Source organism: Streptopelia decaocto (assembly GCF_964273445.1).
Source record: "Streptopelia decaocto genome assembly, chromosome: 7".
In the NCBI taxonomy this organism is placed as follows: domain Eukaryota; kingdom Metazoa; phylum Chordata; class Aves; order Columbiformes; family Columbidae; genus Streptopelia; species Streptopelia decaocto.
Genome location: NC_138661.1, coordinates 56887298 through 56911871, shown reverse-complemented (window position 1 = coordinate 56911871; position 24574 = coordinate 56887298). Strand labels below are relative to the sequence as shown.

At 38.9% G+C, this 24574-nt stretch overlaps 1 protein-coding gene across 1 annotated transcript in view; it reads left to right on the top strand.

The window, feature by feature from the left end:
- The window catches only part of TRIM66 (tripartite motif containing 66), a gene marked incomplete at its 5' end in the record, with an annotated part of 48814 nt that extends 25020 nt beyond the window's left edge, over nucleotides 1–23794 (top strand). Inside the window, 12 exons of the mRNA XM_082058726.1 lie at nucleotides 324–1213; nucleotides 1861–2022; nucleotides 11496–11768; nucleotides 11972–12194; nucleotides 15550–15610; nucleotides 16326–16500; nucleotides 17278–17585; nucleotides 19103–19226; nucleotides 20777–20851; nucleotides 22028–22180; nucleotides 22777–22995; nucleotides 23311–23794. Coding sequence (XP_081914852.1) covers nucleotides 324–1213; nucleotides 1861–2022; nucleotides 11496–11768; nucleotides 11972–12194; nucleotides 15550–15610; nucleotides 16326–16500; nucleotides 17278–17585; nucleotides 19103–19226; nucleotides 20777–20851; nucleotides 22028–22180; nucleotides 22777–22995; nucleotides 23311–23370 — 2723 coding nt within the window. The 3' untranslated portion in view covers nucleotides 23371–23794. The remainder of the gene's footprint in view (nucleotides 1–323; nucleotides 1214–1860; nucleotides 2023–11495; nucleotides 11769–11971; nucleotides 12195–15549; nucleotides 15611–16325; nucleotides 16501–17277; nucleotides 17586–19102; nucleotides 19227–20776; nucleotides 20852–22027; nucleotides 22181–22776; nucleotides 22996–23310) is intronic.
- Between the last annotated feature and the right edge of the window lie 780 nt (nucleotides 23795–24574).

Below are 24574 nucleotides of genomic sequence, written 5' to 3'. Positions count from 1 at the left end.
ACCTGTGCTTATGAAGGAGAAGATATGCTCATACTTTAGTAAAAAATGGAGGTATAAGCCATATCCATCAGTTAAAATAAGTTGAGGACTAATTTTCAAAGCATTTGCTGGTAATTCAACCATGAGTTACCCTGATATCAGTGGGAGTTTGGTGTGATTTTACATCTTGAAAAAATTATCTTGAAGGTATGTTGAAGGACTGGATAGAACATTTGAATATATTTTATATTTGAAATTAGGACAAGGAAATGGCTGTTGTTCACAGTGTTTATTGTGTAAATTTGTCAAGATCATAAGAGGGTCTAAATTTGCTGCTTTTCCAGGCTGTTTCACTATGGAAGGTGGACACATTTCTCACTCAGATGTGCTACTCTGTGGAAATGTGCAAGGATTACAGACCTCCTTGTATCACGGGCACCGTTCACCAGCATCACAGCTGGAGCCTGTGAATAACCAGCCACCTCAGTTTCCACCTGAGGTTCAGTGTCCCGCACCTGTGTGTTGCTCACACTGCCTCAGCGTGCCTCACCCAAACAAAGCTCAGCCTTCTTACCAAGACATAAACCGCCATCAGAATTTCCGACAACCTCCTGAACTGCATCAGCAGCACTTTCCTCTGCAGTGCAGTGTGCAGCAACATGACAGAGACCAAAGGGGTGTCCCCCAACCTGTGAAGCTAGCACAATCTGGGCTGGAACGGCAGCCACGGTCAGAGCCAGAGAATGCGTCTGGGAGGGTGGGAAAGCCCTTACCATCCCAGCAGCCACAACAGACTGCACCCCTGGGTTATGCTGTTGTATCACATGAGGCTCAGCAAGTTCACACGGGCCGTCCACAGCCATTCCGCACACAGACCACTTTGCAGACATCAACTGTGCAAGTGCAACTTGGTCATCTCCAAAAGATAAAATCAGGCCACTTGCAGCAGCCACCACAGCAGCAGCAGCTGCCACCGGCGTCGCCACCATTAGGTCAGAATGAGAACACCCACAAACAAGTAATTCAGCAAAGCCTGGACATAATGCACCACCAGTTTGAGCTGGAGGAGATGAAAAAGGATCTGGAGCTTCTTCTGCAGGCCCAAGGACAGTCCAGCTTGCAGCTGAACCAGGCCAAGCCACCTCAGCATGTTCAACAGACCATAGTTGGTCAAATCAACTACATAGTGAGGCAGCCAGCTCCTGTTCAGCAACAAAGCCAAGATGAAGCACAAGTAAGTTCTCTAAAAGTTCTTTCCTATTGTATTTACTCAAGGTAAGCTGAGAAATGGGAGACACCTTTGAAATTTCATGTATTTGGCTGGACTTTCTGTTGTCTATGTTTATATTCAGCAGAGGTTTCATGCCTCATGCAACTTGGGCCAAAATTTTCTGTAAGTGCTGCATAAACAACCTGGATCCCAAAGATCTGATTGTCTAAATAGACAAGGTGAGCAGCACGTCAGAGAATAAAAGCGTCATTGTTCCTCCTTTGTGAACAGGTAACTGAAGGACTGCAGTAGTCTCACTCTCCATTTCAACTCCTTTTTTATTGGAAACTTTATGCCCTGAGTCCTTGAAAAAGATTCCTTTTGATTCTGAATGATTAGCGAAAAGAGGGCAAAGAATACCTTTTTTTGGTCTGAGAGTTATTTCCCATTCTACTAGTAACTGCTCTTGCTACTGCACCATGTCCTTTAAGATTGTCATGAGTATTCACACATGCTGTTCTGTTACAGTTCTGTCAGCAGGGCTAATTTCTCTACTTTTCCTCTATTGGTAAGAATCCTGCTTTTGAAAAAGGGACAGTGCTTAGTGGTGAGTATCCAAACTACTTCTTTCTGATATTTTTAAAACAAAAATTCTCAATTGTGATTTCTAGATCTGTGAGAGTTCCACTGAACTTGATGCCCAGAAGCCTGTAATTCCTCTTGACAAACGTGACAGTCCCTCTCTGCCACAGTCAATGGATGAAGAAGCCAGTGTGAGTAGTCACTCCCCTGAGAGCACATTGCAACAATCAGCTTTCCATCCACTGAGAAAGGTATAAAGAACTTTTTTTGAAAAATATATATTTTAAAGCAAAACCGTGATTTGATTATATGGAATATAATATGGCATTGGAATTTTCAGTTTGAAAAAATTAAAATACAGTAAATGTTGACAAAACAGCTTGTAATTCTTGGAAGACAGTCATAGCCTAACCTAGCATGCATCTCCCAGTAAGATGCTTACACACTGTGCTGTAACCAGGATCAGCAACAGTTCCATAAGCTGGTAGTGTTTAGATCTGGCTGGCATGATTGTTAAGCATGAACTGGTAAATAAAGAGAAAACTTATTTCTTCACTGAGTAAATTCTCTCTAGTCCCTATCTTTAGGGATTTAACTATAAGGACTTGTAACTACCATGCTAGCACCAGTTAATTGGGGAAAAAAAAAAAAGAAAAAAAAAAAAAAGAAAAGAAAAAGGAAAAAAAAGCGTGATTCTGATGAAATCAGACCTGAAAAACATCCTTCAAAATAGTTGCCCTGTAAATAACAACACTGATTATTACTGAAGATGTGGTATTTGAAAGGGACATAGTTCTGTTATACTCCTTCTCCTTGTTTGTCTAGAAGCAGAAAAATCATAGATTTCTGTATTGCTAGAATATTTCAGCACATTACAGAGCCATGTTTCGATCCTTCCACCTACTGAGAAGCCCTAACTATTGAAGAGGCAGCATGAACAAAACCAGGAGGGCTCATCTTTACCAGCAGATCCTTGCTGACTCTGGATATCACCTGTGCATTTGAGGCAGAGAAGCTGCCTTTTACCTCTCCATACAGTTTGTTTAAAATATTAAAACTTCTATGCATGACTCATGTAGTGCACCACATAGAAGTCTTTCACGAGTATTTTTTAATTGGAATATGTGTGTGTAATATTATAGAACTTGACTTTCCATACTAGCCCCAGAAAGGAAGTTATTTTATCCTTCTTTAATATGTAGCTTTGTTGATCCAACAAATTTATGATGCAATACCCATTCAGAGAGTTGGAGATCCTTTTGGGAATTGTAAAGGCACAGAAAGGTAATTATTACTGAGAGTCTGGAAGCAGCATGCAAATCAGATTTGGAAGCCACAAAAAAATCTGCTAACTTAATGCTATAGATGTGATGGAATTTCTGGACGAGGCTGATGATATCACAACATTATAAGAAGATGATCTTTGACTCCGAGCTTTCACATGTGGAAGAAGATTTGCCTTAACCTCTGATGACAGAGGAAAACTCTGCAAATTTTCCAGAGTAGGGCTACATTTACTTTAGGATATGACTGTAAAAATTGAAGGTATGTTTTTGAAGCTTGAGCAAGACCATGAACCTGAGCACATATTTTTCTTTTAATGCAGTCACACCCTCAAAGTTATTTGTGAAAATGAATGCTGATGTTAACCAACTAGTTTTCAGAGGCTTTTTCTACATGCATGTTGAAGAAGTTGTCCTTTGTCTTCTGGACCTGTAAAGGAAGGTTGCTCCCAAGAGCTTAGACAAGAAAAGTCAGAAGGAGGGAAGACAATGGAAGTAAATGTGCAAGACACAGACTAGTGGAGTCTAATGGGAAAAGAAGGTGGAAAAAAAAAGGAAGGGCTGACTCATTGCTGTACAAGTTGAGAAGGTGGCAAGAGGAAGATACTCTTAGAACGAAAAAAATGGAAGTTTTTGTAATGGTGCTGAAAAGTGTATGCTCTTGTGCAGAAAGCACGGATGTGTCTGGTTTTTTACTAGTTACCTGGTACCTCCACAAGAAATGAGGACTATCAACAGCTACAGTAACCATCTTTGCTTGTATTTATGTCTTGTAATGAGTTGTTTGGGATGAAGCCATAATGTATTGACAGCCCTGGCAATGGCTAATAAGAAATGGCAAAGGAAAACAGCATAATAAGGAAATTCTTGAAATATATTCTTCATGAATGCTGGTGAAAGGTGTCTGACTGCTGTTGCTGACAATTAGACTAAATTTAGGTTTAAATGGGAGATCAGTTCCTATTTAAGAACAAGGGGATGGTTCTATTCATTCTCATCTCTGTTTCACTTGATTAAATATTTTCACCCTCACAGAATCACAGAATGTCAGGGATTGGAAGGGACCTCAGAAGATCATCCAGTCCAATCCCCCTGCTGGAGCAGGAACACCTAGATGAGGTTACACAGGAAGGTGTCCAGGCGGGTTTTGAATGTTTCCAGAGTAGGAGACTCCACAACCACCCTGGGCAGCCTGTTCCAGTGTTCTGTTACCCTTACTGAGAAGTTTCTTCTCAAATTTAAGTGGAACCTCTTGTGTTCCAGTTTGAACCCCTTACCCCTTGTCCTACCATTGGTTGTCACCGAGAAGAGCCTGGCTTCATCCTCATGACACTCACCCTTTATATATTTGTAAACATTAATGAGATTACCCCTCAGTCTCCTCTTCTCCAAGCTAAAGAGCCCCAGCTCCCTCAGCCTTTCTTCATAAGGGAGATGCTACACTCCCTTAATCATCTTCGTGGCTCTGTTCTGGACTCTCTCCAGCAGTTCCCTGTCCTTCTTGAACTGAGGGGCCCAGAACTGGACACAATATTCCAGGTGTGGTCTCACCAGGGCAGAGTAGAGGGGAAGGAGAATCTCTCTCAATCTACTAACCACCCCACTTCTAATACACCCCAGGATGCCATTGGCCTTCTTGGCCACCAGGGCACAGTGCTGGCTCATGGTCATCCTGCTGTCCACCAGGACCCTCAGGTCCCTTTCCCCTACGCTGCTCTCTAAAAGGTCATTCCCCAATTTATACTGGAACCTGGTGTTGTTCCTGCCCAGATGCAAGACTCTGCACTTGCCCTTGTTATATTTCATTAAATTTTTCCCAGCCCAACTTTCCAGCCTGTCCAGGTCTCTCTGGATGGCAGCACAGCCTTCTGGCGTGTCAGCCACTCCTCCCAGTTTGATGTCGTCAGCAAACTTGCTGCCAGTGCACTTTATTCCCTCATCCAAATCATTGATTAATATATTGAATAGTGCTGCTCCCAGTACTGACCCTTGAGGGACTCCACTAGATACTGGCCTCCAACTGGACTCTGCCCCATTGACCACGACTACACTTATTGACCACACTCATCTCCAGACAAAAATTTCTGTATTGGTGTTTGTCCATTTACTTTCATATGGTCTGTATTCAGAACTTTTCAACTGTCTCAATTTCTTGGAGGGTATGGAAAAAATGAATATGGAGAAGTCTAAAATACTGCACTTGGAAAATATGGTAGAGAAGATGGCTAGAGAAAGCTTTTGCTGCCTGGAGAAGAACTGTGTGCCTTTTGGAGAATAATTGGTATTGGACTTCTTGGCCTTGTGTTGCAGTTCTGCTGAACTCTGACAACCTTCATTGTGCACAGCATTCCTAGTGGAGTAGGTAATTCTGTGGCTGCTGAGATTCTTCCATTAAAGAGAAAACAGTGTGAACCAGGGTGTAGCAAAACTCAGAATTAACTCTTTAGAGATGTGTGCCAAGATCTGTCAAAACATAAAAGCTTCCATTAGTCCAGTGGTTTCCTTTATTTCAGAGGAGGTCAAGGCTTGATTGCTCATGTAATTAAACATCTGTGCATTAACTTTGAAACATGTTTATGGTATGCATTTGATCCTATTTACTGATAGCCAGATGAATTGTCTGCATATGGGATCATATTTATATGTGAAGCAGTATAGAGCAGATGCTATTAATAGTCATAAATGGGGAAGCCACAAGTACGTTATTCAGATCATCCTAGACAAGTGCTAGTGTAGCCATTACACCACGGTGTGAGACATTCGTATGCTGTGTGAGTGCCTTTGAGTTCAAAGAATGCTTTTTCTAGTTATTCTGCTGAGTACCGTTTTCTGTCCCTGACATTTATAGCGGGTTATTGATAAGCAGAAGTAGAGAAGCAAGGGTTGAAACACTTCATGCATTTGTAAAATGTCCTTATGTGTTACATTTCACCACCTATCAGGACAAAAATTAAATCTGGCTTCACTGAGCAGACAGAATTTTGGCTTTCTAGTTGTATAAAGTAGGGTTTTCTAGCTGATGCCAATCACAAACTTTGGCATCAAGGCTACTGCTGTCTTAAAGTTCTGAGTACTTCCTGTCTGTGCCCACCTGCTCTGTATGCATGTGTATAGTATAGCCTCTAAATATGTAACCTTAGTTATGTGGTGCTTGTTTTCATTTGTTTCACTGTTTTTGGAACACGAATGGTGATATTTTGTCAAACTTTGTCTTCCTGTATATTCCTCTAACTATTCTTTCTCTGTGAATTGACTTTTTTGTGCAGAATAAATGTTTCTATACTTAGATTGTTGATTGTTTGATATAAGTACTGCACTTAGCATAACTTTGGACTTGATGAGCACATTTTAAGAATGCAACAGTAGAAATGGAAGTTTTCTGTCTGTGTGCAAAATGGATATAATTTTCTCTTCAAAACCCCCTGTCAATATACTGCACTCACATAGCTGGAACCTCTGTTTTGGATTGTGGAGTTTTTCCATCTCCATGTCTGTCAAATACCCAACACTTCCAGTAAAAATGCCTGCAAGACAGAGGACAAGTCTCAGAATAACTTTTGTGATACCCACACTTTTGTTCTGGGGAATTGTGCCAAGCTCTAGCAAACAGATTTTGTACAAGTTATTGAATTGCTAAGATGCAGAGTGAAAAATATGTACTGAATTAGATTAACAATTTTCTGGAAAGGGTTACCCACCTTCTGCAGTGATATGGTCCTCCTGTTGTTTTTACATAGTGTGATATTGAGTTATTAATTTATACACAGGACTGGAGAGGTCATCTATTTTGGAACAGAGGCAAGAATAATAAGGTATTTTTTGGCCTAATTGTGTTTTCAGGAGTAATAAAGGGCATACAATCCCTGTGTTTTGCTTACATGTATCTAATTATCACTTGTGGCTGTGATGAACAAGGGGTACCTAGCACTTGAAGAAATGTCACCGTGCATTTATAGCACAAATTTGTAGTTTGAGCCTCAAATACTGCTGCAACAGACACTGGCACTGTCACAGGACCAGGTGGACATCTCTCCTTCTCAGACTCCAGAAGTGTCCCCCTTTCTCTAGTTAGGAGCAGGGACCTGGCAGGGAGGTTTATTTGTCTTGTTCAGCTCTTAAGCTGCGTCCTGGGCAGTAGAACTAGAAACCTCCCTGGCCTGGGCACAGTTGGATTGTCTGCTGTAGGTGGCATTCTTTGATATTTTGCCCCAACACATTCGTCCCAAGCTTTATTAATGACAGCTTCTCCATCTCAGTGGCAAGTGCGTAACAATTTCTTTTTCTTCCTTTAAAACCATGTGAAATTTGTGGGAGAGGGATTGTGAGGCACAGTACAGGTTTATTTTTGTTAATATTGCACTCAGCATGTTGTGATTACTTAGTGCCTGAAAGTAATAATTTAATACTCAATCCTAAGACTTCAAATCTGAGCTTGGGTCTGGGGTGAGTTTATTTTTACTGTTTGTTTGTTTGTTTTCCATAATTACTACTAATTTTAGGAGAATTAGAGGTGAAGGAAATAATAAAAACACCCTGGAATTTAGGGTCCTTCAAATTCAGAAAGTATCAGAGTATCTTTTGACGTTAAAGAATTAAGCCACTTGCAGCACAAATGCCTTCATGTTTGATGCAATTAGGTACATTTCTCGGAATGTTAATTTCACAAAACCTTTTCCTTTGACCTGGAAAAAAGAATAAATAAAACATGATGCTGCTTGCTTCATACAATCTCTTCCTCCCGCTTTAAGCCGGCTCCAGGTTATTCAGGCAAAATGTTAAGAAAGATTTGGATTCTTTTTCTCATAAAAATAGAAAGGAAATCTTTTGGATTCTATTGTGAAATTAGGAAATATGAATAGGAAGCATGTGTAGACTGTGCTATCAGTGCTGCTGTGTGCGGTGAGTTAAACAACTGGATTGGAGTAGTACATTTGTTTAACCTCCTAGCATAATGAGCTGCCAGGGGGATTGCTCCACTTAATAGCAGCCGTTCATTACTCTGCAACCATTTGCAGCGTGTTATTTCTCTTATAGCAAAGAGAATTGGTGATTCCTAGTTTTAGCTTTCTTTATCTATGACACTTAATGTCAACAGCCTTGAGACTTTGCCAAAACAATCCTAACAAATCCTAATCCCAGTGTTTCAAGGTAAGTATTTACTTCTCAGAATTATTCTGTATTAGTGCTGCATGTTTACACTGGACCTTTTAAAATGCAACAGTGATCAAAGGAATATTGGAAATGAACAATATGTTTATTTTTTGTTCTTTGAAGGTACTTTGCATGTTCTTTCTTCTTACCTTTCACTACCATAGCTATTAAATTTGTGGTAGAAAGCATTTTGGGGTGGTGATGCTGCTGCCATTATATTATAAGGATCATCAGACCAAAATTAATTATGAGACAATGAGAATTCCATTTATAATGACACAGATACAGTTTGTGCCAGGCTGTACATTAAAATGTCAAAAGTTTCAAAATTAACATAGAGATGAAGCCACCCTCTACCCAAGAGCATAATTAATGCTTGTTGTTGTTCAAAGGTTGCAATGTAAAAGCAATAGAGCTTTTATAAAACAGAGATCAATTCTTTAAAGGCATCCCATTTTCAAAAACTAGCTGAATTGTCAAGGGAAAAGAGAAATTTTTGCTAATGGCAAAAGAAATGATTATTTTAGGGAGTGAATTAATAGGCTATTAATGAGCCTTGTTCCCAGTGCATTGTTCACTTCACACTTGACAGCAGCTCCATGGATCAGAATGGAATGTGTCTGTTCTTAACTGTGAGTTTTAATATTTTGCACTGAAAGATCATAATGTTGCTTCATCATTAAAATAACCACAAAATTAACTTTTGCCCCAAGGGAAAGACAGATGGCAGTTTGATGGCCTCATTATTCTTTTCTCTTTTTAACAAGAGAAAGGTTTTATATTGGCTTATATAATCTAAAAGGATCTGTGAAGAAACTGATGCTAGCTAGAAAAGTAAAAAAGATATAGCCATATAATGCAATTGAATTTCGCCTTTCTAAAAATGTTAGTTATAACAATGTCTTATGTATGTGTCTATTGCTTTTCTTCTGCAGTTGGAGTTGTCCCAGTGACTACTCCCAGTAAGTAAACTTGTTTCGCTGAAGCCAGGAGTAACCCTACCACAGCCTCAGCGAGACTAACTTTTTGCCTACAGTGCATAGAGTTACACCCAGATGCATCTTCACAGGGTCAGGTCTCTATCCCTAACAGCTGATGGCATGCTCTTGTAACATAAGTAAAGCAAGATGCATGTAGTGATTAGAAGAAGTGAAGAGCTGCAAGGTCTTCAGTTAACGTACTGTCCATTTCCAATGTAACACAGTTTTAGGTAGTTCCTATTGACTTGGACAGGAATTTGTGGATGTCTCGTGCTTTTGAGCATCTAGCTAAATAAGTATTTAATTACCTCACAGGAACTTAATTAATACTTACAATGGACTTTGAAATAAAGGGAAAAGGCAAGGCTGATTACAGTCCATCTGTTCAGTTCAAGCGTGGATTCTGATTATTTATTTTATTTTCTGTAAGTGACATGAGAACAATTCACGTTTTTGGTCTTTGTGGACTTCTTTAGGATATGTGACCATGAAAGCTGGGTTCCTTTCAGACCTACATATATTCCTTTGGTTTGAAAGGTGAGCGTTCTTAGAGTATATGGAAAATTGTGACTCAACCAATGCATTTCCTCATTTGCTGTGTGCTAGTTTTCATCTCAAATATAAGATAGGAAGAACATATTTGACTAGTTCCAGCTGGTTCCAAGAAGTTATTATAGCTCAGACAGCTTAGATTCATTTGCCTGAAGAGGAGGAAAATGGCAAATGCCCTGTACTCTCGGAAGTGCCTTCTACAGACAGGACTGTTTAAAACAGGCTTACTAGAGCACTATGTGGTAGAACGGCACAGACCTTCCCAAGTGCCACAGAACAGCTGATCTTTTTCTGTATCAAATGGAGGCTATTTTGTTTCATTGAATATAAGAGGTCACTGTTGAGGCAAAGCTCCTACTTCAGTGTCTCTTGCAAATTGAGGAAAAGGAAATTAAATTACATCCTTAGGTAGAAATTAATGTCTGCGGACAGAGTGCTCTCTTAGCACAGAGGTGATATGCATTGCAAGTAGAGGAATTCAGGACTGACTTCTTTGGCATTATGTTGGATTTACACCGGCACAATTGACAGCTCAATCTAGGCTACTGTCTTTACCACTGTTGGATTAAGATGGACACAGGTATCAAAATCCAAAATGGAGTAACAGTTGAGAAGAATACTAGTTAAATCTAGGAAATGGGTCCTGTCTCAGATTCACTTCAAAGTGGCAGACCCCTAGCAGAAAAATAAGTACAACAATGAAATTAAACTCTAATTTAGATGCAATCAACACAATTCTTTTGTCTTGATTTATATTATGAGTGCTAGTTGCTGTATTGTAGTCAAACAAAAATTATTTATTCGGTCAGTTTTCAAGGGTGAAACCCCAATAAGCTATGATGAGATAGATGGAAAATTACATATTCAAATGACACATCTGCATACTTCTTAAAACTGCTTATATTTGCTTCATATAGATGCTAGAAGAGTCCTGATTTCAGCACAGTCCCACATTCCTGGATGTAAGGCAGCTTAAGGAACTCACCTAGATAGGAGGATTTGCTTTGTTTTGCATAACAGTATTTCTGAGGTTTTGACAGTGACAAATCACGAGACAGTAGAAAAGGCATGTTGCTAAAACTATTTCAGAGACTTGGGTGAATATTCTCTTTCTTTTGGAAATCAGACATGTACATCTTTGTTAGTACATGTAGGATGTTTCTTGAGTTACACTATGATATTTAAAGGGCAAATGCGTTTAAATGGGATGGATGCACTAACTAGCATAAAGTTTTTGGCATCAATAACTGTAACAATAATTTCATCCACTTGTATCAGATTCAAATAATATTTCTTCTTGATTTTCTTTATAAATAAAGTCATATGATGATTTTTTAATAAGATGATAAAATTTCTGATATGATCTTATTTCTTCTGGAATTACTTAAGAGAAGCTAGTGGGTTTATATCAAGGATTAATTTAATACAATATTCTACATGCTTAGTTTTCCCATTCATTGTAGGGAGTTAAAAATCAGGATCCCTTGGACCGATCAAAGGAAGACATTGTTTGTAAATCATAGAATAATAACCTAGGTGTCTCCTTTTCCAGTTTTCAGTTTTAATGGCAGAAACTCTAAACCTTTTGGAGATGGTATGATATTACAGTAGATACTTTCAGGCCCTCATGATGCAACTCGTTTATTATGTATAGGTGAAAGAGTATCTCATCCATTATGGAAAGAAAGAATGGTAGCATTTTGCTGCTGAAAAGCTTACTGACCTTTTAAAAAATTATTTTTATTTCTCTTCTGCCAGCGTTCAGCATCCTTAAGTGTTGTGGGCTTTTCAAACAGTTTAGAAATGGAATTACCTTCAACAAGATCATCTAGCTCGGCCGATCCACAGATGCAAGGAGCAGCTGCTATAACTCTTGGCCTGTCCCCGAATGCCCTTTGTGACGCTGATACTGCACCAGAGTCGATCCCCAGTTCCAGCTTGACCTTGGGCAGAGCTTCAAGTGACCTGAGCCCCAGGGTTACTGCTGACCTCGCACCAGGTGATGCACTTCAGGGCAGCACTAAGTGCAAGGTAAGAATCACTCAAACTCCTCTACTGAAAGGGAATCTGCTTTCGTTGATAGCACATGTTATTGTTAGGCAGTCAAAGGCAGCCATTTCAGTAAGTGAATTTTTCCTTATCTGGTATTTGAAGACTGATTACAAATTATTTTCTTAAGATGGAAAGAAAGAAAACTAATAATAAAATTTGATTTTTTTTTTTTCCTCCTGAAGCTGGAAAATGAAGACTTCATTATTGTAGATCATCCTCTAGAAAACAGCTTGGCTACTGCTAGGCAAGATTTAGATGATGAATCAAGATTTTCTATGCAAAATGTTCTGGAAGAACCTATTAATCTTTCAATCAAAAAATCTCAACATTGCACTTCTGAACTGCTCAGCAACAGTTATTTCCTGCCTGTGAATGCCAGAATGGAACAGCTTAGAAGCAAAGAAGGTACCTGTCTTTTCATTATTTAGTTTAGGATTTTAGTCTGTCTTTCTTAGCACTGTGCATTGCAAGCATTGCAAAGCAGTATGCTTATTAATATACTTGCATATAAATGTGCTTTTCCAGCAAGCTTCAAATAATATCAGAGTACTTAATCCAATGGAAAAGTGTGTTTGATCTCATTTGTGGAGGAAAAACATGAAAATGATATGCCTTGCATTTGTAACATCCTTCATCTATGAACCAGAAACAAGTGTGTCTATGTGAAGTACCTGGAGCATTAGTTCTCTTAGAAGCACTCCTGTTAATGAGACCTGCAGTTATGACTATTGAAGAGCTGTTTTGAAGAATCCAAATTCAATTAAAAACAGAAATTGCTTCCAAAATGTAATATGCCTTCTGCTGAGTCCTTCACATCAATGGCATAGCAAATTTTTGTTAGGTTAATATATTGCACAGTATGTGCTTTTGCTTGGCTCTGTCTACTGTATAACATTGCCTTCGGCCAAGACCTATTTCTTCAGCCTTAATGGAGAATTAGACCTTACTCAACTCTTTTCATGGGCGAATTGCTAGCATCCTGTGCTACACTGTAAAGCCTCATTCCTGAAAACTCTGAAAGTCAATGGGACTATTCATGCAAGCAAGGGATTGCAGGATCAAGCTGTTATCCTGTGACTTATGCCAATATTTGGCTGCTTTTCTCTGTAAAAGATGAATTAATAATTGTATCTCTGTGCTGTATTTTTATTCAGAGAATTCTAATTAGTACAAAGGAGGCCTAGCTCAGTGAGCCAAGGAAATGTATTTGTCTTCTCTTATATGTGCTATGCCAAATTGTGGTAATTATGCCACAATCATTTGTGTGAGTTGTAAGAATCAGGCACACCCCTAAAAAGCTGTGCCTCAATCAGGCTTAAGTGTCTCTGAGAGGAGCAGCTTTGTAGTATCTGGTTTGGGTTGTGTGACACTATACACAGAAAGCAGCCCCAACATACAGAATCTCACAATCTATAACAAACGTTACAAATTTGTTCTGTGCAAAACATGGGTCCTGTTGTGCAAGAGGATGGGAAGACTAGAGTATTGAATTCAATGGTGCTGCTTCTTTACAAGGCAGGCTCAGGAGTGAGCAATTCCCATCCTGCTCTCCCTGTTTAAATGTGTGCAGTGAGGAGAGACCTGAGGAGATGCAGTCACCATGTGCGGAGTGCACAGCAAGAGAGATTAGCTCTGTTGCAAGGCAACATTAGCCTTGGTAGTGGCTCTCAGTAGGACTTACTGGCTTTGGCAGTGCTGGGCTGCCAAACCCCACTGCTTCTGGTATGTATTTCCAATGACTTATCCTTTTCTAATATAAAATCTAAACATTTCATTTTAATTTATAACAAAATACTTCTTACCCTAGCCCCAAGGGATGTGGTAACATTTGTACATAATTTCATCATTTTTCCTCTTACAGCCACTTTTCTTCTTATCATGGCTTGTGTAAACACCCTCCCCATCTCCTTTTCTTTTCTAGACTAAACAAATCTGATTATTTCAGTCTCTCCTCATGGGTCAGGATTGTGATTATATTAAAACCACCTCATTCCTGCTGTGCTGTTCTGGGTTCTCTGCAATTAAGGAGTGCTGCCCACAGCCAAGTGCAGTGCTGCAGCTGGGGCCTCTGGGGTGCAATGCAGAGCCAGGGTATCAGCTTCTTGTGTTTTGCATTCCTCACTGGTGGTAACGCACTGCAGGATGGCATTTGCTTTTTTGCAGCAGCAGCAGCATTACGTGGTTGACTCACTTGTAGTGAATGGTCCACATCATTAACCCTTAGTTCCTTCTACAGAACTGTTCCTTAGTGGGTTATCTTCATTTGTGATTACATTCATCTGATCCTTTGTAAGCATAATACTTACGGTTATCTCAATTCAAGCTTACTGATTTAGGAGACTTTTTCTTTCTCTGATGTTTTAAAATAATTTTTTAATTGTAAACGTTTGCCACAATGATTGCAATCCCTGTAGTTTAGTATTTTCTACAAACCCTTCTAGTTTGGTATTTTCTGTAAATTTTCAAGGTACTATTATTTCATGAACCAAGTTGCTAACAAAAATGTTGATTAATATTAGGAACCCAGCACCACTGGAACATCCTCTGGTTTGACAGCATGCAAGGGGAGCTGCTCCTTCAGCTCAGTGTGCCTTTAGTAATTCTGTCCAGATACATGACTAACACCCTTCACCTGAGCAACAATCACAAGAAAATAACACTTTAGGAGTGATGTGACATGCACCTTTCCTTGGCAGTCTTGATTGTATTGTGTTTCCTGTGTCTGGGAACAAGAGTATCTTACAGGCATGATGCTTGCAAGCCATGAGTTGGGTACCGTTGACCTGAGCTAGATTTTCTTTAAAAAAACATGTTTTCCTGGCACTACATATCTCCAGATAGCCATGATATTGGTTTGTTTTCTTGTTAGTATTGTCTGCATCAAACTAATTCCTAAAAAAAGAAGGAGTTACTATGACACTTGCCAGTGGACTGGTATTTCTGAGGGCATCTGTTGGGACATTAATCTCTACTCCATCCCATCTATCCAGAGTTGTTTTGTTTCTCTTGTGTCTAGTGTCAGCCAAGAGCTACAGTCACTTATGTGCTTACGTAAAGGATAGTTCTGAATTCATGTGTTTATATTAGGAGTTTAAAAGATGCATAGATGAGGCTCTCAGGGATGTGGTTTAGTGCTGGATTTAGGTTATGGTTGGACTTGATGATCTTAAGGGTCTTTTGCAACCAAAAAGATTCTATGATTCTATGTCACATAGGTTGGAGGATAGAAAGGAAACATACAGTGTAGCTTTTGTCCCTCAGTGACAGATGGGAGACACAATTTCCTTCCTGTTTTCAAGTAACTAGAATGATCTAGAAGCATCTTTCATGGAGCAGGAGACCACAGAGACTTCCTGAGCCTTGGGGGTTCAGGCCTCAGTAGGTCTGTTTTTCTCAAGTGAAGGCTGTATAGCGAAGAGGATTACTTATGTTATTCCATGTATATGGATGAATGTGGTGGCATGGCTGTGTACATATGTAATTCCCTGGGAATGTAACCATTATGACAAAATATTTTGGAAAGGCCTCTCGTATCCAGTACGGAAGCTGTGGTTAAAAAAAAAGAGAAAGACAAAGACTGTATCCCAGAATAGAAAATAGCATACACATTTTCTATACATATAGATGAAATGCTTCCATAATTCACTTATGATATCATATTAAACACCAGTCAGAAGTGCATGAATATTGAAGTACTTTCTACCCTAATCTGACTCTGATATTATAAATATTTTATTCATTTTCTTATCTTCAGTTCCAGATTCCAATAGCTATGAAAAGGAACATTTTGAAATGGATATGAAAAGCAATCAGAATGTCAGGTAACGGGGTCTTTTTTTTTTAATACAAAAGTACTGCCCATAAAATTTTATGCATGTATTTAGAAAATTTGTCATACTTAATGAAAACGGAGAACTTAAAAAGAATGCAGGACTCCTTACAGATAAAAATTCTGAAATTCTCTTAAACTTAAAAACAACAATTTAGAAGATGCGTTGAGTTCGTGTATTTCTTTTATTCTGTATAACTTTCCAAAGTGAATAAATATTTGCAAAGTTATCTCATCTGAACAATTAGAAACTGTTTAGCCCCAGTTAATCCTAAAAACAATAATAGGAACAGGATTAACATTATCTCAACAATTTTATACAATTTTGTTTTCAGCTACCACTGTGATAATATTCTAAAGTAAAGTTGATGATGTGCTGTGTTCCTGCTTGAAACCAGCCACACTGAAAAGTATCAAGCACAACAAACTGGAATAAATAAAACAAAAATATATGGAGAATGGCAAAGTTTTAGTACAGAAGTTAGTAATGCATTTACACGTATGATTAATTTAAAGTAATTGTATTCACATTTCTTAAGGAATTGACGTGTGAAAAAAACCCCGTATTTTCCATGTTTAGCCAGCAGAGTCACTATGACAAAGGAAAAGGAGCACAAACAATAGTGCATGAAAAATGTTGAAACTGAGTAGGGACGAGAATTTTGTGGAATATGACTGAATTTAACCCTGTGTCATTTTTATTGTAGAGCTGACAGTAAGGAGCAGAAGATCCCCTATGTGCGACTGGAACGTCTAAAAATATGTACATCAGAAGCAGGGGAGCTCCCAGTGTTTAAGCTCCAGCCACAGGACAATGAGCAGGAGGGCAATTTCCTCCTGATCATTGAATGTGGGACTCAGTCTTCAAGTTTGTCTATAAAAGTGAGTGGAATTTCCTTGAGGCTTTACCTGCTTTTCTCTCCTTTATCCCCCTGGCTTGTACCCACAGTTTCTAAATATAATTATACACTAAAGAAGTCTTAGTTGATTTCACCCTTGGACAATTCGGTGATGGGTTGAAGTAACAGAGAATGCAGCTTTTAGTTTGCTGTGTAGCTGCCTGGGACTTCCAGTTCTGAGAAGTCTGCCTCTGGGATTGCATAGTTGTAGTGTATTTGTATTCTAGCAAACAAGCTGGTTTGTCTGTCTAGTTACAAATATAGGATAAATACCTTAAAACTGACCTGAATGCATATTTGTGTGATAAGAACAGATGCCAGAAATAGCATAGTAGATTTTTAAAATCTTTGTATTCTGTTCCTTCATTGGAGTCTCGAGTGTGAACTTCTTTCCACAGAAAGAAACAGGAATTTCTGATGGGAGCAAAAAGCTATACTGTTTGTTTGTTTGTTTGTTTTGAGCTGTTTACTTTAAAATTTTCAAATAAGATTGTAAAGTGTCCTGTTTCTATCATCTGTGATATGAAATCTTAACAGCTCATTCACAGTACTATTACATTGTGGTATGTGGAGGAAATGACCAAGGTGACCTGGCCAGCCAGTGGCAGACACTGAGCTGAGCATGGGCCTGCTGAACCCCAGTTCCGCCTCCAGTAGAGGTCACTGCAGAGAAACCGTTTTGTCTGCAGATAACCACCGCTGTTGTACACTTGTGTATGAAAATGATGATTGTGTGATGCCAGATTTTCCTTCCTTCAAGATAAATAACACTAGTCCACCTGAAGGACTGAATTCTGAAGAGGAGAACTCAGAGAACAGAAAATTTCTTATATCCCAGGCTGCAGGACAGACACAATCTGCTCCTGTGGATATACCATCTGTGGATCAGAAGCTCAGCAATGGCATCTCTACCATGAAAAAATCTCCAGTTACTCAGGAAGTCAATCCGATTGAAAATGAGGATTTCTGTGCTGTGTGTCTTAATGGAGGAGAACTGTTGTGTTGTGATCGCTGCCCCAAGGTCTTCCATCTTTCCTGCCATGTTCCAGCCCTGCTTAGCTTTCCAGTGTGAGTATGTATGACATTTTGCTAATGTGCTCAGTTTCTGTTCACTGCCTTGGGGCAAAATATATCCTCAGGGATGTATATGTCAACCTTACATGAGGACTGCATCTCTCACTTGCCTTTTTCATTACTTTTCTCGCAAAGGGAAGAATTGTCTTACACACTTGGAACTAGATTAATTATTAACAGGAACAATTTCCAGCCACGTATGCCCTTTCTGCAGTTAGCTGGCCAGTATGACAAAAGAGGTTGTGGACCTGAGCTTTAAAAACATTCTTAGGACTTACTGGAGAAAAATAAAATCCTAACTCTCATGTAACATCTGTGGTGTAGGTGTCAGCTCTTCTCTGCAAGAACAGTGCCTAGCACAAGTAAAGGGCAATCAGTGAGTTTATAATCAGTTTGCTAGCTGGTTTTATGGGAAATTCAGGATTACTGGGGCTTTTGTGGAAATGTTTAGAACATTGCTTTCCCTAACATGTACATTCCCTAGCAACTTGTCACAGATTAATTGTATGTGACAAAGAGCCAGAATTAGATGCACGTCCACGTATCAAACTTTAAAAGTGAGTCTGAATAATGTGCGTTGTTAGTGTTATATAATTCTGAATTCTGTTACAAATCACTGCACAGTGGGATCAGAAGCTACTTCATTTGTTCCACACATATACAAATAACATGCTCAGCTGAGAAAAATACATTGTGAGATATTAGTTTGAAGATTCTGATGTGTTCTTTTTGTTCAAAAAGTTATTAAAGAGGGAAAAGCCAAGAGATGGAAATTCCTGCTAGGTAATTTTTAAACCTGCAGTTTCAAAACAATATGAAAACAAAATTTCCTTTTAAAATAAACTTTCTAAGCAAAGCTAAGTTCTAATGAAGTAAATTAATCTCCTTAACTAAAGTTCTATATTTATTGTTGTTTAATATACCTTCATCTGTAGCTATTTATGCCATGGTGTTGCAGAAGGTGCATCACTGCCTCAAGAAATTGTTCAGTGGATCTACTAGGAAGGACACTTATGCCCATACAGAATTATGTCAACTTGGTTTGAAAACCAATGTGCTTGCACAAATTATGACCTTTTCTGATAATGTTGATTTCTTAGATAAATATGTCGGTTATCATATCAATTAATAATAAATACATCAGTTATCAAACAAATCTGTTTTTATCTTATGACCCAACTCTTGGCTATTTTGCCTTTATATCTTTTTATAAAACAGTACTTGAATCAGTGCAGCTGCACATACTGTTGGTACATGATTTCAAACACTACTTTGTCTTTTCTTTTTCTTTGTAACAGAAAAAGTGCAATGAGTAGAATCTGAAATTATCACACTTCTAATTAGATTCAAATCTCTTGAAGAACATCTAGTACAATGGGCTTCAGGTTGCCTGCTGTTGTAATACTAGTTAAGGATGAGACTTATTTCCAAATACAGTGATTCCTGAGGTTTGTTATTTGACAAGGTTGCTGAAAAAACTTGGCACAAGTTTTTGGTTTCTTGTTTTGTAGGGGAGAATGGGTGTGCACACTTTGCCGTAATCCAGTGAAACCAGAGGTAGAATATGACTGTGAAAACACACGCTACAGCCACAGCTGTAATGCACAATGTGGCCTTGATGACTGTGACCAGAAGGTGGGAATAATTATATATTTTACTATTTAGAAAAGGACATATGATCTCAGCATGAGGCTTTGCTTCTTCCCTGGAAAGATGACTGTTCTGACTTGGTTGCTACTTGAAAGTTTCAGAGAGTAATAAATACAACAAAAACATTGTTAATATTTAGTTGTATCATTCTCTTCTATCTAGACATTGCTGTTCAATTTTAAAATTAATGACATGGTATAAAAAGATGAAATGGGCAGATCTGGATTTCCTTACTCCTTTGAACAGGGAAGCCTCACTCAACAGCAGAGCTAGGTTCCCTCAGTCAACTTTGCCTGGCTTTCTGCCACTAAATCCTTTTCCTTAAGTACCTGGGACCTTCTCAGATATCTACTTAGGCCACTTGCAATGACATTTTTGTGATGTAGTCACTTCTTGACTTTTAGTTGGATTGAAATCATCAGACAGTCTTCATATATGCCATTAATCCCCTTGAAGATGACATTTAGGCACTGTTAACTCAACCTAGATGAAAGTTTCTCTCTTCCATTCCCATTACCAGATTTGTCTACCAAATCACTCATGAAAAAAGGCCTTTTCTTAAAGTACACTTGGTACTTGGAAGTCAATTTCTGAATAAATGTCCTGTATATATTGGTGACAGCTGGACAGGGAGGCGAAGTCCACACAGCTGAGTGCAGATGTTGAGCTGGCCCTGCACAAATGAAGCCAAGAAAAAGGCACTGTTCTAGTCTGGGCACCATACATAAAGACAAGAGCAATGGTTCTTAGACCACTGGGGCCGCTTGGCAAGTCCTATGATCATAGCCACAGCACTGCTCTAATTCATCCATGATGCTTCCAGACCTTAGTTGTACTGCTTCTAAAGAGCTGGACATAACTTCTTGACATTGATGTGATCCCTGTTTCTATTGGATTGGGTACAACAAGCCAGAAATAGTTGAGACCTGGGTCTTGATTAGTGAGGCTCTGTTTAGGAAGAGTTAATTAGAGATTCCATTGCTTGTGAGCAAACATGACTTGTAATGTTTTTGTAGTGCATTTTTTTTTTGCATCTGTGAAAAAAATCAAAGACTTAAAGTATTTTACAAGTTTACAGTGATTAAACGTATATACAACACTACCAGCTACATAACTTACATCCATTTGTATGAGTGGATATGAATAATGTTGAAACATTTTCCATTCAACTGTTTCCACACTGTTGCTCCCATTCTTTTAGTCAAGAGCCAAGGAATAGATCTGGACTGCAGAAAGGAATTAGTGATAGTGATGCCCAAGAGTTTCTGGGAAAGATGCATGCATGCAAAAAAAAAAAAAAAAGAAGAAAAAGTGATGTTTCTTTTCTTGTATTTCTTGACTATCCTCACTTTCAAAACTATAAAAATGCTATGAGGCAAAACATCCCTCAGGTTAGAGTGAAGTGTGTCATTTCGCATCAGAAATGCCAGACTACATGAAAACTCCCCTTGGTCTTAGTACGACTGATCAACTAAGGGCAAGAATGAAACTCACTTGTTTTGTATTAAAATGTATTTCAAATTTGGCTCCCACAGAAGTGTGAAAAGCTGGTACTTTTCCTGTTCTGCAATAGTATGAGCCTCCCATTCCATGAACCTGTCAGCCCCCTGGTAAGTACCGCACACCCATGGGTCAGAGGGAATCCAAAAATCCTGTGGCACAGCTTGCGAGTTTCTCCTTTTTCTTATTGAAAGATACTCTTACTTTTTTTTTTTTTTTTTAATAGTATTGCTTCCCAGGGAGGGGCAGATGTTTCCCTTTTGCAAGTGCTTTTGAAGGTGCCGGGTTGGAGGCGGGTAAATGCTGGTCAGTGTTCTCAGGCCAGGTTTGGGTGCCAATGTGAGATTCTGGTAGGACACTAAAGGTATATGAGGGGTTCCAGTGACCCAGTTGACTTGCTGCATACATGGAGAATGTTGCACTGCCAAAAGAGGGGTCTGCTCTAGAAATAACCTGGACACTCTCTTTTCTGGTGTTTTGCACAAAGGTGGCAATGTGACTCTTTTCAGGGGGATATGTACAGACTGCACTTTCATCCATGTACTCAACATTTGCAGTTAACTGGCTATTTTTTGGAAGATGTAGTTTCATGTTATTGTAACAATAGAACACAATGTGAAACAAGTCAGAGGAGGAAAATGAGAGAAAAAAAAGGTTTTATGTGAATTAATAGGACAAATAACAATATAAAAAGCATTCCTTGTAATAAAGCTTGCAATGAACTTACGGAACACATTACCTAACAAGTAGGTTTTGACCCAGAAATATTTAAGGAGTGGGATATCCTGGTAGCTGGTGCCCATTGAAAGAGACTTTTGTTGAACTTTGAAAAGAGTGCATGGATATGCATGCATATGCATGAAAAGAATGCGTATTTTTTAATCTTGGCAGCCTGCTTCTCACAGTATCAGCTGCCAGTATTTCAGCACACCATTTTTATAATTGCTTGGGGGAAATGTTAGTTAACTGTCAATGTTACATGGATTATTGATTATGGTTAAATGACAATATTTCTATCTGGGGATAAACTTTAGAAAGTGCAAATAGCAGAGTAGTCACTGAAGTGTGCTATTTTCAAAATCAGTCTTGCAGCAAATATGTTTTTAATCAAACTGAAAAACACCCAGGAAGATGATGTGCAAGTGTAGGCACCAAAAGACTAGAGCTGTCTTTCTTGATGCAGGGAATCCTCTCCAGTGTCTTTTGCCCAAATTTGGATAGAAGTTACCACAGAGGAAATGTTCTAATTAAAAAGGTTACATACCTGTGTTTTATTCTTATTGCAGGCTCGGCATTATTATCAGATCATCAAAAGGCCAATGGATTTGTCAAGCATACGAAAAAAGTTGCAAAAAAAGGACAAGTACCACTATTCTGCACCTGAGGAACTTGTGACTGACGTGCGCCTCATGTTTTGGAACTGTGCAAAGTTCAATTATGTAGGTTTCTAAAACGGATGCTGGGGGGATACAAACTAGAGGGTTGCACTTTTAAACTGTCACACTGTTGTAACTATTGGTTCCATTGACATCAGATATGGGATTGGGATAAACAGAAGTATTAGTGAGTTTTACTCTTTGGAAATTATTATTACTTTTTTTAATGACAGAATTGGACATATATATGGATTTGAGAATTTGAGATACATATGATCTGAAATTAAAGAGGGGCATCTTAGCGGACAACTTTTTGGAATACCAAGTTTACTGTGAGAAGCCAGTCATAGCCAGCAAAATAGCTAGGTAAAATTCAGGTGCATAGAAACTCTTAAGCAATGATGACTGCTATTCTTTCTAGTTCACTGCACTTCTCTTTTTCTTAGAGGTGCAGAAACATGTTCCTTAATAGCAACATCTGGTTCTTACTCACATTGCAAATGCAGAGGGACTAATGGGCTGTAGAAAGTGCACAGAAGACTAATGGAGACGTAGCAGACAGAAGCAAGGCGAGGCATTAGGGTAGGGTAGTCATTTGGGTTTGATCCTAAATGATTTCTGTGTGCAGTAACACTGAATGGTTATTTATTCTCTTACAGCCAGATTCAGAGGTTGCTGAGGCCGGACGATGCCTAGATGTATTTTTTGAGGGCAAACTGAAGGAGATTTATCCAGATAGGCATTTTCCTTCAATGCAACAAGAAGACTCTGATTCTGAAGAAGTGGAGGGTCAGAATAGCAACATACCGTCCCAGGATTTTCTGTGGCCATCATATGGACAGGAGTGCATTCAGCCTAAAAGGAGACGGCGCCATGCTGTAAGATTGCAAAAGCAAAAGCATTTGGTTGCTAAGTGGCCACCCTGCTAATTCTGTTTACAGCTACTGATGGGAAGTTTTGACAGGGCTGTATGGGAAAACTGTCAAGCTTCTATCACAGACATGTGACCAGTTCTACAATTTTATGTCAAGATCCTCTGAGTGGAATAAAGTGTCAGTTCTGTATAAATGTGGGAGCATGAACAACTGAAGTCACTCAGGCCACACTGTCATCTTCCTAGCAGAAAACTCTGTCAAGATTTTTGAAAAGACTAAGCCCTCTAGCCATTGACTGTTTGTTTCCTTTGTACACAGGAAACTGAGAAAACTATAAGAATGATGTTTCAGCCAGCTAACAGCCTTCCTCAGGAATGATCTCCTCAAGATAACAGACTTGCTATGAGGAATCCAACAGCATAACTGACAAGAGTTAAGGTGTGTGGGAGGAAAGCAAAGCACTTGGGCTGTTTATTTAAACTCTCCTAATCTGCTGACCATATGCCTTATTTCTAGATCTTGTGGGTAGATAACAGATCCAAAGTATTTGAATCTGTCAATATTCAATCTGTTAAATCACGTATATGTTTTGCAGTGTTTACACTGAAGTCCTAATGTTTTGGTGATAGGTAATTATGATTAATAAAAGAAGTAACATGCTAATAATATCTAATACTGCAGTACCATTTTATAATCTGTTCAACATGACATCTCTATTTTATAGAGCACAGGTAACCATGTAATAATCTTGCAAGCTCAGTGTGAATGTTGGCCATGCTTTGTGATGAATACAGTGTGTAGTCAGAAAAACCATAATCATGTTGTCTAATTCAACAATTTTTTCTGGGAGCCTGACTGCTCAAGGCCTATGAGATACAGTCTAATATGATTATCTGATTAGCTGTTTCCTTTGAAGCAGGGCATTTTGATTAGATCATGAAAGAACAAGTGCTAATAGTGCTAATACTAGGGCTCTGTGTGAGCTCTTTCTGAGTGCATACTGGATGCTCTATTTGCAAGGAATGACTCTTCTGGCATCTTAATCATGTTCAGTAAAGCAGTGTGGGATTTCTTGGGTCTCAAAGGTCAGATTTTTATACAATCCAAGCCTGTTGTTTTTGTTTAAAGTAGATATTGGAATTCAGTAAATTAACTATGAAGCAAATTACATGGTTATAGAAGTGCCTATAAAATAAAGTCATATATTCCTGATTTTCTCTTTGCTTATTTCTTGTAGTTGTGATTATCAACAGTACTAGAAGATGATGATGATGTGTATATGTAGAAGCTCAAACAGAATGAAAGCATGTCTTAGCTTAAATTCCACAATGTGTTGGCAGAACATCACCAAGGGCCAGAAGAGCAAGTTTAGAGTTAACTAGAATGAAGGGTAGCATGTAGTTGTAGAGCCTGAAGGGTGGGATAGGTAACGACATGACACCTGATCAGAGAGCGATGGTTTACAAGCTGCTTCCCACCTCTTCCAGAAGCAGGTGAGCCAGGTCTTTGTGTGGTCAGTGCTTTCTTTGTGTGTGTGAGGGCATCTTCCTCCTTAGAGTTCTGCCCAGCAGTGTAAAGCTGG